Consider the following 15,088-nt stretch of genomic DNA (forward strand, 5'->3'; position numbering starts at 1 on the left):
TAAAATCCTGTTCCCAAGAATTAAATGAATATAACTATTGACTGGTTTGACTTGGCTTTGGTTGAGACATATGTAGCTCAGGCTGGCCTCAAACATTACCTCCCGATCCACTCAAGTACCGCTTAAATGTTTAAGCAAATTTTTATTAAAATAGTAGTTGTAGGATCGGTATGGAGAAGGGCCTGATGTCAAGCCCAAGGAACCGAGTTCAATCCTGGGACCCACGTGCAAAGGCAGGGAACCCCTAAAATTCCCATATGGCCTCCACATACGCGTGACACACAGGAGACCCCACACACACACACACACACAAAGAAACGCTGGCACACGCCTTTAATCCCAACACTTGGGAGGCAGAGGCAGGAGGATATCTGTGAGTCGAGGCCTGCCTGGGCTACATAGTGAGCGGCTGTCTCAAAAAAAGGCAGCACAATAAAAATAATACAAATTGCCACGCGTTTATGGGCCACAGTGTCCCACGAAGGGCACTGCCAAAGGAGAACGTGTCCCCGTGAAGTCATCTGATCCTTCAAAGCTGTTGCGATTTTTTTGTTTGTTTTCCCAAACACAGTTTCTCCGTGGAGCTCAGGCTGTTCTGGACCTCGCTCTATAGCTCTGGTCTCAAACTCAGAGATTCACCTGACTCGGTCTCCACAGTGCTGGGATTAAAACTGTGCACACCACTGCCCGCACTGCGGTTATAATAAAATAGACACCTTTGTAAAAGGAAAAAAAGCACGGAGTCGGTCAGTGTGAGCTGCAGCCCCTTCCCCCTACACCGACTCACTTCCACGAATCAACAGCGACCCACGGGTGGCCGACCTGAACCCCGCGGGACCCTGGAGCACTTCCGGTTCCTGTGAGGCCTTGCTTTCCCCCTACCCCCGACGGCTGTGCGCACGCGCGCCTTAGCATTTATTGGTGCGGTCTGGGCGTGCGCATTTCTTTCTGTAGGCTTCAGAGGACCCGCGCGACCCGGAAGACTTTCTTGCCACACTCCTGAGCCGGTGTGAGGGGCGTCGATGGCGGAGGCTGTGGAGGCAGCCGCCGAGAGCGGTGGTGGCGGTGACTCCGGGGTTGGCGCGTGCGAACGGGGGGTGGCGCCCATTAAAGCTCAGTGAGTCGCTGGCGCCTGTCAGCAAAGCTGATGTGGCCTTCCCGGCGTCCCTGGCGCGGTGCGAGTGGTGCATGCTGGGAGGTGTGGCGGCATCCTGGAGAGGGGTATCCCGGAGGCGCCAGAGTCTTTACCTACCCTCTGCTGAGTCTCGAGTGTAACATGTGTTGGTTGTCTCAAGCAGTTAGGCCGGCTGTGCATATGCAGCTTTGAGGAACCAGAAGCAGGGCCCGAGGTGCATGCTGGGGTTTGTAGTCTCTGCGATGGGCAAAAAAAAAAAATGGCTCGCGTCGAAAGACCTCCTGAGAAGTGTGGTAGCTTGAGTCTCGCTGCCAAGCACTCCGGGATTTGTAGTTCCTTCATAGTTGGACCATTCTACCAAGAATGTTGGTTTTGTGTGTCGTAACCCTTAAGGCAATGCAGTTCTTTGAGCAGGGACACAAATGGGTCCTTCAAGTGTAAAATAGGTGTCCCATTGGCACTGGGGTGCCCCCAGGTGAAAACTGGCTGGTTCTAAGTATGGGAAACCTCCCGCAAGCAGAAGCATGTGAGCTTGGCATTGGCTCCCAAGCCCCTTTCCCTGTACACAGCGAGCCCCTCCTTCTTTGGCAGGTACCGCACCACCAAAGAACGGTTCCACGAATACCTGGATGTAGACAAGCAGGAGGGTGGATGCCAGGAAACGCCCACAGGAGACCCAGATGAGCCAGGAGCTAAAAGAATTCGCCTGGAAGATAGGCAGGAGAATGGGAAGACAGAGGTGGCAGTTGAGTCCCATGAAGGGCAGGTGCCCAAGAGGGCCCGTGGCCAAAACAAAAGTCGGCCCCATATGAAGCCAGCACACTATGACAAGGAGAGGCTCTGCCCGTCCCTCCTCCAGGTGAGGGGTTGCCCTACAGGATTGGCTCAAAGTCTGCAGATGCTGTGCTGTGACAAATGCATGTGACTCTTGGCCTTCAGGGACTCGACCTAGCGGTGCCTTGACTTGATCCACAGTGCTGCCTTCAGAATCGTCAGCCTTCAGCCTCTCTACACACCACACTTGCATTTATTTTATTTTATTTTTTTTGTTTTTGTTTGTTTGTTTGTTTGAGACAGGGTTTCTCTGTGTAGCCCTGGCTGTCCTAGAACTCACTCTGTAGACCAGGCTGGTCCTGAACTCAGGGAGCACTCTCAAGTGCTAGGATTAAAGGTGTGCTCAGCTAATGTCATTCACATTTTAATAGAGGGCGTTGTGTGTCCTGGAATTAGAGTTACAGGCAGTTGTGAGGTGCCTCTTGATTACTGGGAATCAGACCCATGCAGGACAGACACCGACACCGGATCTGTCACTCCAGCTTGACGCCATTCCAGCTTTCGGGCTGGTAAAACAGGCGTGCAGGGGTTGCTGACAACTCCCCGGGACACACAGATGGGAGAGTCATTGCTTTGCTGATCCTGGCCACTCAGTCCTTTCATGTCCCTCACAGGAGTCGGCTACTCCGTGTGCATTTGGGGACCGTTGCCGCTTCCTGCATGATGTGGGGCGCTACCTGGAGACCAAGCCGGCAGACCTGGGCCCTCGCTGCGTGCTCTTTGACACCTTCGGCCGGTGCCCATACGGTGTGACCTGTCGGTTTGCTGGAGCACACCTGGGGCCTGAGGGTCAGAACCTGGTACAGGAGGAGGTGGTGGCCCGCTGTGTGCAGCTCCCTTGTGTGCGAAATGGCCTAGACAGGGCCCTGCAGCAGCAGCTGCGGAAGCGTCAAGTGTGCTTTGAGCGAGCTGAGCAGGCCCTGTGCCGCCTCACCCAGGGCCCCATGCCCCCTATTGTCCCTGAGACCACTGTGGCCATGCTGACCCCAGAGCAGAAGAGCTACCATGCCCAGTTAGACACTGTGGGAGAGGCTGGCACCCCACAGGGCATCCCTGTGCCCACCTGCGGGCCCTTGACAGACGAGGACATCATCCGGCTTCGACCCTGTGAGAAGAAGCGGGTAAGGTGCAGGCATGGCAGCTGGGCTCCGGCATTGTCCACACTATCGTCTCAGCAGAAAGAGCCTGAACAGTCCCAGAGGGTCAGGGCTAGGGGAGAAAAGGGTACCATGGAAGGGTACTGTGAACGGGAAGCTGTTGAGACTAGGGTTTTAAAGGTTGAATAGAAGCTCTCCAGACAGGAGATCAGTCATTGATGAGCTTTTCTCCTAAGACAGATGAATCTGGTCTGTCCAGCGGCCAGCAGCAGAGGGAGGCCACTGGGGTGTGGGGAGGGAGAGCATGTGTTAGACAGTGGGAGAAGGAGGCCTGACGTGTTCATTTCCCTTCCAGCTGGACATCAGTGGAAAGCTGTATCTGGCTCCATTAACCACGGTAGGAGGTGGCTGGCGGTGGGCGGCTCTGGCTCCCTGGGCATTACTAGTGCAGAGTCTCTGCTTTACTGGCCTCTGAGGCCTGACCATGTCCATGCCCCGGCCAGTGTGGAAACCTACCCTTTCGCCGCATCTGCAAGCGCTTCGGTGCAGATGTGACCTGTGGTGAGATGGCCATGTGTACAAACCTGCTCCAGGGACAGATGTCTGAGTGGGCTTTGCTCAAGCGCCACCCCTGTGAGGACATCTTTGGGGTACAGGTCAGTGTTTGCCCTGAAGGAGGTTGCCATGGCCTTGCCTTCCTGCTGTCTGTGGGACAGTGTGATGACCTCAGTGGCCAGTCATTGACCAGACTCTGCCTGGTGCAGCTGGAGGGTGCGTTCCCGGACACCATGACCAAGTGTGCTGAGCTCCTCAACCGAACCATTGACGTGGACTTTGTGGACATCAATGTGGGCTGCCCCATCGACCTTGTCTATAAGAAGGTGATGGCTGCTCTGCCCTGGAGCCTGGGGTGGGTGTGGGCTCAGCCCGGGACCCTGCCCTGCTGGCCTTGTGCCTCAGTTTCCCCATCTGGACATGGAACACATTGAGTTGGGTGGCAGGCAATTTAGCTATATGTGGGTGCCTATAAGCAGTGTCTGTTTCTCGAGAGGTCATCAGGGTTTCTGTGTCCCACAGGGTGGCGGCTGTGCACTCATGAATCGCTCTGCCAAGTTCCAACAGATTGTGCGGGGCGTGAATGAGGTAACCTGGGCTGTTTAGCGCTATGCCTCTCCCCACTTGATTTTGCATGTAGCCTCCAGACCTGCTGTTTTCTCCCCCTCTGGCCTTGCCCTGAAGGTGTTGGACGTACCATTGACTGTGAAGATGCGCACAGGTGTCCAGGAGCGTGTGAGCCTGGCACATCGGCTGCTGCCCGAACTGCGGGACTGGGGTGTTGCGCTGGTTACGGTGGGTGTCGGGTAGTGGCGTCACGTCTTGGGATTACTGTAGCTCCCCCTCGTTCTGTCTCTCTTTCTGGTTTTTTGCTGTCTCTCTGTGCCCCCTCCTGCCCTTTACTTCTTGAGCCCCTTGTCCTGTTACCCTCCACCCTCGCCCTCATTACTGCCTCCGTACCCCCAGCTTCATGGCCGTTCCCGGGAACAGCGCTACACCAGGCTGGCCGACTGGCTGTACATAGAACAGTGTGCCAAGGTGGCCAGCCCCATGCCCCTGTTTGGTAGGTACCCAGAGCCACTGGGGTCACGTCTTTCAGCTGGGAAGACTGGGAGGATGCTAGGTCCCTTGGAAATCTCAAAATTGATTGATGGACACCATCAATGTCCATGGGGCCCGCCACTGTCAAGACCCTACTGTGTCTTCTCAGGAAATGGGGACATCCTTTCGTTTGAGGATGCCAACTATGCCATGCAGACAGGTGTTGCGGGGATCATGGTTGCCCGGTGAGTAGCAGCTGGGCTGGGACAGTGATACTAGAACTTTCTGCACCTGGGGCTCCTGTGAGGGCGCAGCCTGGCTGTCGAGGTGACTGGATCTGGGAGGCACCAGGCCCTCACTGAGCATCTCCCTCTGCAGTGGGGCTTTGCTCAAGCCATGGCTGTTCACGGAGATCAAAGAACAGAGACACTGGGACATCTCATCCTCAGAGCGCCTGGACATCCTGAGGGACTTCACACACTACGGCCTGGAACACTGGGGCTCTGACACACAGGGTGTGGAGCGGACCCGGCGATTCCTTCTTGAGTGGCTTTCCTTTCTTTGCAGGTGGGCATCGAACCAGGCAAGCAGCTGGGGTAAGACATTGTAGCCTCAGGCCTCACTCGGCCTTATTGCCTCTTCTGCCCTCCTGGCCCACAGGTATGTGCCCGTGGGCCTGCTCGAGCGCCTCCCACAGAAGATCAACGAGAGGCCGCCCTACTACTTAGGCCGTGACCACCTGGAGACACTCATGGCCAGCCAGCAGGCTGCAGACTGGATTCGCATCAGGTATCCACTGACCAGGGCTCTACAGGTTGATGCTGGGAGGCCCAGGTCTGACCTGTCACTTTTGTCCCCACAGTGAGATGCTGCTTGGACCAGTGCCACCTGGCTTCGTCTTCCTGCCCAAGCATAAAGCCAATGCCTACAAGTAGCCAATAGACACAATAAATTTTATTCTTCTATAATCTTTTATTTTGTTGTTGTTTTTTTTTTTTTTGAGACAAGATCTCCTGTGTCTGGGCTGGCCTTGAACTCCTGGAACCCTAGGCATGCACCGTCCATCAAACTTGGCTTTGTTTAGATGTCCTGAGGTAGCTTCTGTTCCTCTTCTCCTAGGAGGTGGCCTTGGCTGGTACCTGGTCCCCATCTACACTGTTTTCTGACTTCCAGCTGTCCTGTTTTGTTGGCCAGTGTCTTTGTGACTTTGAATTGAGTGGCTTGCATTGAGGCAGCAGCAGTGACCTGGCTCAGGAGTAGAGGGAGTCACTGCTTGCCAACCCCCTCCCCTTCCCCCTCCCCCGGAACCTGAGTGATGAGCCTTCCCTGGACTGGAACCCTCCACCTAGCAACAGGGCAAACAGAACCCAGCGGGACTCTGTCCCCGAGGTGCCTTTGCTGCCACCCGGGCCCCCCCGGGGTGGCCTGTCTCACCCATGCAGCACCCCAAAACCCTCTACCCCCCAGCTATACCCCAGGAAGGCTTTGGCCTGCAGAGCTTGGAGGACCCTGAAGTGCCAGGTGGCCCAGAACCTCTTCCCACCGTAGGTACGATGGTGGTGGTGGGCAGGGATATGTGATGGCCCTGGGGCCTGGGCTCCTGCCCCACTCACCGGGCACCTTTGTCCACAGCCAATGCTAACCTGCACTATCAGACCCCCGGCTCGGACCAGGATGTGCTTCCAGCCCCTCCAGCAGGTATTAGCATTCCCAAGCCTTGCTATGAGCAGGCTTCATGGTCACCCAAGATGAGACCCTAAAATGACCCTGGGTCCCCTCTGTACCCCAGACAGACTCCCCCATCACTAAACTCACGTGCCACATTTCGAAGTGACACTGAAGACCGAGCTGAAGCCTGCTTTGTTGACAGCAGCCATTACTAGGCATGGCTTTCCGAGAGGCCTGGACACCCAAACTCTGGTGCTGTTCCCCTGAGAGGCATCAGAGGAAGGGACCCCAACAGTTCCTGTGTCTTGCCCCTCATGAGTCCCCAGATGACTGGTAATCAGAGCTAGTCCACAAGGCTCCTCAGGCCAGGGCTGTGTCCTATGTACCTGGGCTTTGGGGGCCCTCCCATGGCCTGGCGGCCCTGTGGAGCCCTGCCCATGGCCTGGCGGCCCCTATGGAACCCCACTCAGGTGTTCGCCACCCACAGGCTTCCAGATGGCTCCCTGCGGCTGCTTCTTCGACCCCCGCATCTACCGCATCGAGTGGGCCACCTCCGACTTTGGCCAGTCATCCCTGTACAAGGTGGCGGTGGCTGGGGGTCCTGCCTTGTCTGGTGGCTACTTGCTGGAGGCCCCATCCTACCTCAAGGCCCCGGGGCCACCACCTCTACTGTACCCCCACTACCAGCCGGCCCCCGGTGGGCCACAGTACCTCACACATTACCTTCCACCGGAAGTGCCTGTGCCTGAGGCTCTGGGCTTCATGCGGGACGGAGGGCCCCTCAACTTCATGGAGATGCTCAGAGATGGCCTGGCACCTCCGCCAACCCCCAAAGAGACTAAGCCATCTCCCTTGCTTATCACAGTCCCCACAGCACACACGCTGCCACCTGGGCCCTACGGCCATCTCAGTGGCCACGCCAGCCAGTTCCCAGGACCCCAGGTGACCATGAGGCCCATTGAAGCTTCCAGGGAGCTACAGAGCAGTGGTGTAGCCAGGCCAGGTCTGCGATTCCCTCCTGGGTCTGTAGAGCCCAAGGAGGCCCAGGTGGAGGATGTCACCGCAGCGGGCTCAGGCGAGACCAGGCCTCCTGAGGCGCCTCGTGCGTTCTTCCTACCAGACAAGGTCCTTCTAGAAGATGCCATGAAACTTTTTGATTGTCTCCCTGGTGGCACTGAACCTGAGGTGGCCTTGCACAGGGGTCCTGGCCCTGGACTGCGGGACAGTGGTGGTGGTGGGGATGACTTCCCAACCGACATCCGTTCCCTGCACCTGCCAGATGACCTGCTGTCCTTTGACTACAGTGTCCCTGAGATCCTGGATGCAGTGGCCAATGTGGATTACTTTTTCAGCTTCAAGGCCCTGGATGATGAGCCGCTGCCCCATCTTGGGGTCCCTGTCACCGACACGGTGGCCCCTGGCCTGCGGTCCCATCAATCGGGGAAAAAAACCAGCACATCCACCAAGAAAGGGAAGCCAGGCGGCAGACACAGGCAGACCACAGGCCCAGCTGGCACTGCCACCACAGGACCCAGGCTGGACCCGGGAGCCACTCCCAATTAAAGCGATTTGATTTCTCAGCTGTGTGTGGACACATGTCCTGTGGCCACGACCAGGCAAGACTGCTTGCTGAGACTGCATGGTGAGGCTGATGGGGAGGGTGGGGGTGGTGGCAGTCACATGTCTTCAGAGTTGAGCCAGGGACCTCAGAATTGAAGTGTCAGGTATCAGGGTTGAAGCTGAACTGTTTGTTTCTCAGTTGGTAGAATGTTGGGGCTCAGTTGATACAGTGCTTAGGGTCAGTTGCTATTCACAAGAGCCTGGGTTCCCTTCCCAGTGCTACATAAAGTATGTTTGGTACATGGCTGTAACCCTAGCAATGAAGAGGTAGGAGGAGACAGGGTCAGAATTTCAAGGCTAGCCTGAGCTCCCTGAGATCTCAAGAGGTTGGAGGTCTCTTGAGAAGTGGGGTTTTCTTTTCCAGATATCCCACTGAAGTGGGTTCCCTTGTATGTTTGGTGGTCGGTGTCAAAAGTCTCCTGAGAGGAGGAGACACTCACCTGGAGATGCAGTGTGTCGGGCAGGCCTGGCGAGTGGCTGTCCTCTTCCTCCTGCCAGATCACTGCACCTCACCTGTGCTCCATGAAGCCACAATTTATGGAAGGCAGGCAGGGAGGTTACCTCCGCTATTTGGGGGCTTTGGGGTTATCTGGGGGAGCTGGGCTTAACCTCTCATGGTGGCTGGTGGGGGCGCATAACAGGAATGGTTGGTTGCAGGAGCCATGAAGTTGTTAGTGGGAACAGGTGTGGGCTTTTGGGGACGATAAGATGCTTGCTGCTGGGGAGGCCTGATGGGCAGACAACAGCCACTTTTCTCAAAAGGCTGAAGGTGCCCAAAGTGGGAGAAGCAATAGCAGTCAAGAGCGTGTGAAGCAGGTGGGATGGGTTGGCGACCCGGAACCCGTGGGAAAGGAAGGAGAGAGCCGACCCCTTCAGCTGTCCTCTGACCTCCACACTGTTTCAGTTCTTTTTGTCACTCACTGCTTGCCTCATGCTACAGCCCAAGGCCACCTTCCCACTGGACCCTCATTCTCCTCAGAGCTTCATGAATGTTTATGAAGACAGGGCCTCAGTATGTAGTTCTGGCTAGCCTGGAAATTGTCAACCAGACTAGCACACCAACTAGACTGCCTCAAGACATGCACCACTGTTGGGAGCCGACTCTGAGCCGAGGGCGGCTATTATCTTTGCAGCCATCTTGAACCATGTACCCTGACAAGAGACTTGTTTTCAACAGCCCACAACAGCTGAGCACACTCTGATAATTATCTTGATCCTTTCAATCAAGGCCAGGCAGTGGTAGCACACGCCTTTAATCCCAGCACTTGACTCAGGAGAGATATAAAAGGAGCAGTCAGAGTCAGAGCAGACAGAAAAGAAAGAGCAGACAGACTTTGACTAGACAGACCGACTCAGAGCAGATAGACTCAGAGCATACAGACAGACTAGACAGAGTAGACAGACAGACTCAGACTCCGTCTCCAGCAGCAGACTTCGTCTTGTCTCCATTCTTCGCGTCCGTCCCCACTCTCTCTCTTGCTCCCTGACCTGCGGACCGGAGCAGCAGAACGGCTCCTTACACACCAACAGCTTGCTTTTCTTTAAGACAGGTCTTTTGTAGCCCAGGCTGGTCTTAATCCTCTGTATTTGAGAAATGGCCTTGAACTCCTAATGTTTCCGTCTCCACGTGCTGAGAGCTGAGCTGACTGGTTTCTCCTGTGCTGGGGCACAGGGCCTCCTGCGTGCAGGCCGGTGCTCCACCCATGTACTCACCAAACACAGCTCAGTGTAATTTCTCCAACAGCTTCCTGTGTGAGAGCCATTCCCTGCCTTGCTTCGTGCTCAAGGTTCTGCAAGGGTTTCTTCTCTTCTGGCCAGGCCCCCTCCCCCACCCCCTCCCACCTTCCTAAGGTCACAGTGAAGAGAGACCACCTTTTCCTGGTGCCTCCCCCATCTAGTGTTGGCTGAGTAAGCAGAGTGTTGTGATGGCTTAGGAAGATTCAGCTGTTTGTAGAGCGATGGATGGGCTTCATATAACCGCTGTGAATCATGGGTAGGACGCGTGGTGCAGCGTAGACGTGCTCTGCGCTTGGCTGGGGGACCCCCAAGAAGTGCTCTGGAAGAAGCACCAATTGAGATAAAAGATAAAGGGGCAGTGGACAGAGGCTTCAGCTGGAAGGCATGAAGTCCTGGATTCAACCCCTGGCACCACGGAAATGGCACGTTCCCCCTCACTTGTCTTCAGAGCTTGCTGAGGCAGGAAGATCAGGAGTTCAAGGCCATCTACTGCTCTCTGTAACCTTTCAGACTGGCTCTTGGGAGGCAGAGGCAGATGGCTCTACACAGTTCTAGACCAGTTAGGTAGTGAGTCCCTAGCATTGAAAGTAAAAAGTTTCAGCTGGTTGTACACACCAGTAATTCCAGCATTTTGGGGACAGAGACAAGGACTGTTGGGTCTTGCTGGCCTAGTTTCAGTGAGACTGTTTCTTCCAACCTCCTCCTCTGGCTTCACGTCATTCACAAAGAGACTAAAGAAAATGGCTCCCAGGAAATCCCGGGCTGTGTCTCAGGCCTAGAGCAGGACCCAAGGATGGGGACACATCAGTCAGAGCACCGGGAAGGACCCTAGAGGCAAGGGCACATTTCAAAAAGAACATTTCCCTGCCTGTGGGCATTTCCATTTTTTTTTAAAGATTTTATGAGCCGGGCAGTGGTGGCGCACGCCTTTAATCCCAGCACTTGGGAGGCAGAGGCAGGTGGATTTCTGAGTTTGAGGCCAGCCTGGTCTACAGAGTGAGTTCCAGGGCAGCCAGGACTACACAGAGAGACCCTGTCTCGAAAAACCAAAAAAAAAAAAAAAAAAAAAAAAGATTTTATGTGAGTACACTGTCACTCTTTTCAGATACACCAGAAGAGGGCACTGGATCCCATTACAGATGGTTGTGAGCCACCATGTGGTTGCTGGGGATTCAACTTGGAACCTCTGGCAGAGCAGTCAGTGCTCTTAACCACTGAGCCATCTCTCCAGCTCCTCCACCCTTTCTTTTTAAACAAAAAAGCATTTCATGTGTGTGGGTACTTTGACCAGATGTCTCTGTGCACTATGCACTATGCACTATACATGCAATACCTGTGGAGGCCAGAAAGGGATGGCATATCTCACAGAACTGCAGTTACAGATGATTGTAAACCATCCTGGGGGTGCTGGGAATCGAACCTGCGTCCTCTGCAGAAGCAGCCAGTGCTCAAACCACTAACCCATCTCTCCAGCTCCAAAATCTTACAAGTTTTTTCTCAAACCATGAAGGACCAGTATCCCTTGAGCTGTCCCTCCATCATGTGGGAGATCAGAGTTGGAGCACATTACGCCCACCACCACCAGATTCACCTACTGGGTCCATCTATGAACCAAGGGGCCACTTCTGGATACACCAAAGTTTCTAGGAGAGGCACCTGTTGGGTGCCAGGAACAAGAGTATGCATTTATTCTGTTGGGTCTGGAAGGGCCACCCTGTGCAAGCAGATCCTGCTGTCATCAGCTCCAAGCTGGCCTTGCTAGGGACACGGGTCCATCACTCCCAGAAGGAATTGACCTTGAGGTCAAAGGCTCAGCTTTTGAGGAGCCATGGGGCCCCAGAGTGAGTTTGGTAAACACTCATTAGATCCCCTGGAGCTGGAGTACGGATGGGGATCTACCTACTCAACAAAGGACAACACAGTGCGAGGCAAAAATCCAGTGTGTATTGCTTTACACAAGGGGGCGCCACTGGTCAGTGCAGTCACTGTAAGCATCAGTGTGTCCTTTGAAGCTGTTGTGTCTAAAGGCTCTGTGTGGGTGCCCAGTGCCGCCTGAATGAACAAACGTGGACGCCAGGTATATTGCGATGGACACATTCACAAGAACCTTCTAAGAACAATTACAGCACAAAACTATGGGGGGGAACATTTTTTCCAAAAAGAAACTATAGTATTTCATTAGGTGCTTTTTAGGTGTGGGAGGACAGGGCTTGTGTTGGGGCAGAATTCTCAATATGGTGACAGCAGCAAGGTGTGATATGTTGGGGCCTCTAGAACTCAGGGCCCAATAGGCCTTGGTGTTTATTTGTCCACAGAGATCTCACGTTCTGGGGTTGAGAAGGGGTTGGCCACAGGCCAGCAGCAAGCATGGCTAGTTTGGGAGAGGTGTCTGGAAGACTGCAGAGGCCCAGGCACTGCCATGAGCACAGGTTTTGGAGTCCTGTTGGGAGGCATGGACATGGTGCTGTCCCCTGCAGCTGCTTGGGGAAACCCATCCCAGGACCCTCCAGGTTATCTTGGTGTCAACTGTGAATTGGACAGAAAGTCTAATTGGGCTGAGTATCTGGGTTTGACTGGTCCTGCTTGGAGCCTGTTATCTTTTTGGGGCTTGGACCTGTCTAGGACAAGATGAGATACAGTTAACATCTATGACCCAGGTCATGTGCCTGGAGGCCTTGCCTGTCCACGAGAGACCATGAGGTGCATGCAGATGGCAGCAGAATCTCCACACAGTGGCCTGAGAGCAGGACGGTTCCTCCCACTCTGGGCTCTGCTAGAGTGGGGTTCTTTGAAATGGTGTTTAAGTTGGGAGCAGCTGAGTGGAAAAGCCACCAAGGTGGCTGGGACATTTCTGGGGATGTGCCTCTCAACTTACACACATAGCAGGGGAGGGTGTTGACACAGAGGCTGTCCTCTGGGGGACAGTCCAGGGTCAGGGGCACCTTAGCAGAGTATGGCAGCTTGAGTGGCCATCTTAGTTCCCCACAGTCTCTGGCACCCTGTGGGTGGGGCACCCCAGGCTAATCTGGGTCACAGTAAACATGGCATCATTGAAGAGGCACTAGTGTGATACAGCTGAGAGTCCAGGTCTTTAGATGGCCAGGTGACGCCTTCCGGAAGCACGTGGAAGACGCCTAGGGAAGGGGCTAGATGCCCTGTAGTGGGTGGCTGGGGTCACTCCGTTCCCGCTTCACCAGGGGCTCACCTAGGCTGCGACCATCCACATCTGCTTCACTGCTGTGTCCATCCCCAATGTCCTCTGCAGGGATGAGGGACAGAGGTGCCACTATGAACAGAGTGGCCTGTGAAACTTGCCTCACCTCTGCTTCAGGTCAACCTGCCCCCATGTCCTGTCTGGTCACCCTTGGGTGTATCAACAGGCTGGCCTTCTAACCCAGGTCTCCAGTGGTCACTAGCCACTGGCTTCAGCCACCCAGACTGGCCAGTGATAATCTCTCCTCACACCCTGTTAAGCTACCACAGGATATCACCTCACCAGAGCACATGCCCAGTTGCCAGTGCTCCCACCACCTGCACACCAATTCCTGGGATCCTCAACCCATCACAGAGGCTGCCACAATGGCACCTCTAGTACTGTGCAAGGGGCTGGGACACACCCACCTTTGTCCAGCAGGGTCAGCGACAGGGAGGCCAGATCATTGAACTGTAAGAGAAGGGAGAGTCACAGACCTGCAGAGGTGACAGTCATGGTTCCCTCCAGTCAGGCCCTGGGGTGAGTGACTAGGAAGGACTGGGCTCTGAAAGGGTTGTGTGGGCTGAGTCCCTGCTCTTGCAGGTCCCCAAAAATGGCTTCCACAGAGCACAAGCCTTCCTGTGGCTTCAGTTCTTTGCTTTTTAGGAGGCAAATGTGTTTGTGCACATGTGCAGTACCTACAGAGGCCAGAAGAAGGCATGAGATTCCCCTGGAGAGGGAGTTACATATGGTTGTGAGCTACTATGTGTGTGTCTGGGTGGATCTGGCCTCTGGGCCACCCTGGCCTCACCTCGCCCATGACGGCAATGGGCGTCTCCCCGGTGGCCTGGGCCACACGGTGTTCCACCAGGTAGAACATGTACTCGTCATACAGCAGCCGGATAAGGTGGAAGGAGCCGAAGCTGGCGGCACTGCGCAGGGTCAGATCACGGATCACCATAGAGCTGGGGACACAGCGACAGAGAGTGGGTACTATCTCTGGAACTGAGCCTGGGGTATTGGCCTGGCTCCTCTGGGATGCTCTGAGCTTGCAAGTACTGCAAGGGCTACCTGCTGGAGGCCATCAGGTTCCCAGAGGCAAGGGTCAGCCATCCATTCCCAGACATACGCAGGGACAGAGGGGGATGCAGGTGAGTGGGTACAGGCAGGACAGTACACACAGCACTTTTTTGTGTGATTTTTAGCTCTTTTAAAACATACATCTGGCCGGGCAGTGGTGGTGCACACCTTTAATCCCAGCACTTGGGAGGCAGAGGCAGGCGGATTTCTGAGTTCAAGGCTAGCCTGGTCTACAGAGTGAGTTTCAGGACAGCCAGGGCTCCACAGAGAAACCCTGTCTCGAAAAACCAAAAAAAAAACCAAAAAAACAAAAAAAACCAAAACCAAACCAAACCAAAACATACATCTGACTTGTTTATTTAATATTTATTTATTTTTGAGACAAAGTCTCTCTACATAACTTAAAGTGTTCTGGAACTCACTGTGTAGACCAGGTTGGCCTCAAACTCAGAGACCCTCTTGCTTCTGCTTCTAGAGTGCTGAGATTAAAGTTGTATGCCACATAGACACCTCCTCTTTTTTTTTTTTTTTTTTTAATGTGTTGTCTGCCTGTGGTGCACCCTGAGGGTGCACTACCCCAGGAGACCAACTGCCTGGAACTGGAGCTGCAGATGCTCTTAGCCACCAGATGGGGGCTGGGAATTAAATCCCAGTACATTGCAAGAGCAGAGCCTCCGGCCCACGTCAGAACTGACACCGAAGGTGAAGGCTGTCACAGGAGCTCTTCTGTGGTTTTGTTTTGGTTTTATTCTTTTGTTTTTTTTTTATTCTCTTTTTTGAAGGGGTGGGGGACACAGGGTGTTTGGACCTCAGGGGTGGCACCTCCCTACCATGGATGTGGGGTGATCCAGCTCACCTGTAGAAGGACCACTTGAGCAGGAACTGGCGTGCAGCCTTGGGGAAGCTGGGGCTGCCTGCGTGCTGCTTCAGTACCTGGGTGACTACATTGTCCAGCCAGCTGGCCCACTGGTCCAGCGAGCTCTGCTGCTGTAAGGTGACCTTGAAGTCATGCTCCAGACGCTGCACCAGGCTCTCCTCACACTGGCACACCCATGAGGCCTGCTCCTGCAAAGGCATAGTTGGTGAGGGCCTGGGGAATCTTCTATTGTATTTATTTGAGACAGGGGT

The 15,088-nt window shown here is 54.6% G+C and overlaps 3 protein-coding genes across 6 annotated transcripts in view; 2 read left to right on the forward strand and 1 right to left on the reverse strand.

Annotated features, from left to right (window-relative positions):
* The first annotated feature begins 935 nt into the window (after positions 1-935).
* Positions 936-5,637, forward strand: Dus3l (dihydrouridine synthase 3 like). 2 transcript variants are annotated; one of them, XM_028763502.1, is made up of 13 exons: positions 936-1,117; positions 1,727-1,994; positions 2,584-3,090; positions 3,422-3,463; positions 3,570-3,722; positions 3,831-3,947; positions 4,144-4,209; positions 4,306-4,416; positions 4,588-4,684; positions 4,832-4,907; positions 5,041-5,229; positions 5,323-5,451; positions 5,525-5,637. In XM_028763502.1, the coding sequence occupies exons 1-13, from the start codon at positions 1,023-1,025 to the stop codon at positions 5,595-5,597; spliced, it is 1,923 nt and encodes a 640-aa protein (XP_028619335.1). In that variant the 5' UTR covers positions 936-1,022; the 3' UTR covers positions 5,598-5,637. The 2 variants fall into 2 exon arrangements, with proteins under 2 accessions (XP_028619335.1, XP_028619346.1); XM_028763513.1 differs by lacking the exon at positions 936-1,117 and adding an exon at positions 1,127-1,349.
* An 85-nt stretch (positions 5,638-5,722) lies between these two features.
* On the forward strand, positions 5,723-7,910 carry Prr22 (proline rich 22). Of its 2 annotated transcripts, none has more exons than XM_028764490.1 (3): positions 5,723-6,210; positions 6,295-6,729; positions 6,760-7,910. In XM_028764490.1, exon 3 carries the CDS (start codon positions 6,826-6,828, stop codon positions 7,891-7,893), a length of 1,068 nt encoding a protein of 355 aa, XP_028620323.1. In that variant the 5' UTR covers positions 5,723-6,210; positions 6,295-6,729; positions 6,760-6,825; the 3' UTR covers positions 7,894-7,910. The 2 variants fall into 2 exon arrangements, with proteins under 2 accessions (XP_028620323.1, XP_028620315.1); XM_028764482.1 differs by having other exon boundaries at positions 6,295-6,360; positions 6,818-7,910.
* A 3,823-nt stretch (positions 7,911-11,733) lies between these two features.
* The window catches only part of Rfx2 (regulatory factor X2), a 67,944-nt gene continuing 64,589 nt past the window's right edge, over positions 11,734-15,088 (reverse strand). For both annotated transcript variants that reach the window (XM_028763160.1, XM_028763150.1), the window contains 4 exons: positions 14,817-15,025; positions 13,692-13,845; positions 13,309-13,351; positions 11,734-12,946 (listed from right to left, as the gene is read on the reverse strand). In XM_028763160.1, coding sequence (XP_028618993.1) covers positions 12,834-12,946; positions 13,309-13,351; positions 13,692-13,845; positions 14,817-15,025 — 519 coding nt within the window. In that variant the 3' untranslated portion in view covers positions 11,734-12,833. The remainder of the gene's footprint in view (positions 12,947-13,308; positions 13,352-13,691; positions 13,846-14,816; positions 15,026-15,088) is intronic.

Source organism: Grammomys surdaster, unplaced genomic scaffold (assembly GCF_004785775.1).
Source record: "Grammomys surdaster isolate TR1022 unplaced genomic scaffold, NIH_TR_1.0 62, whole genome shotgun sequence".
NCBI classification, from domain to species: Eukaryota; Metazoa; Chordata; class Mammalia; order Rodentia; family Muridae; genus Grammomys; species Grammomys surdaster.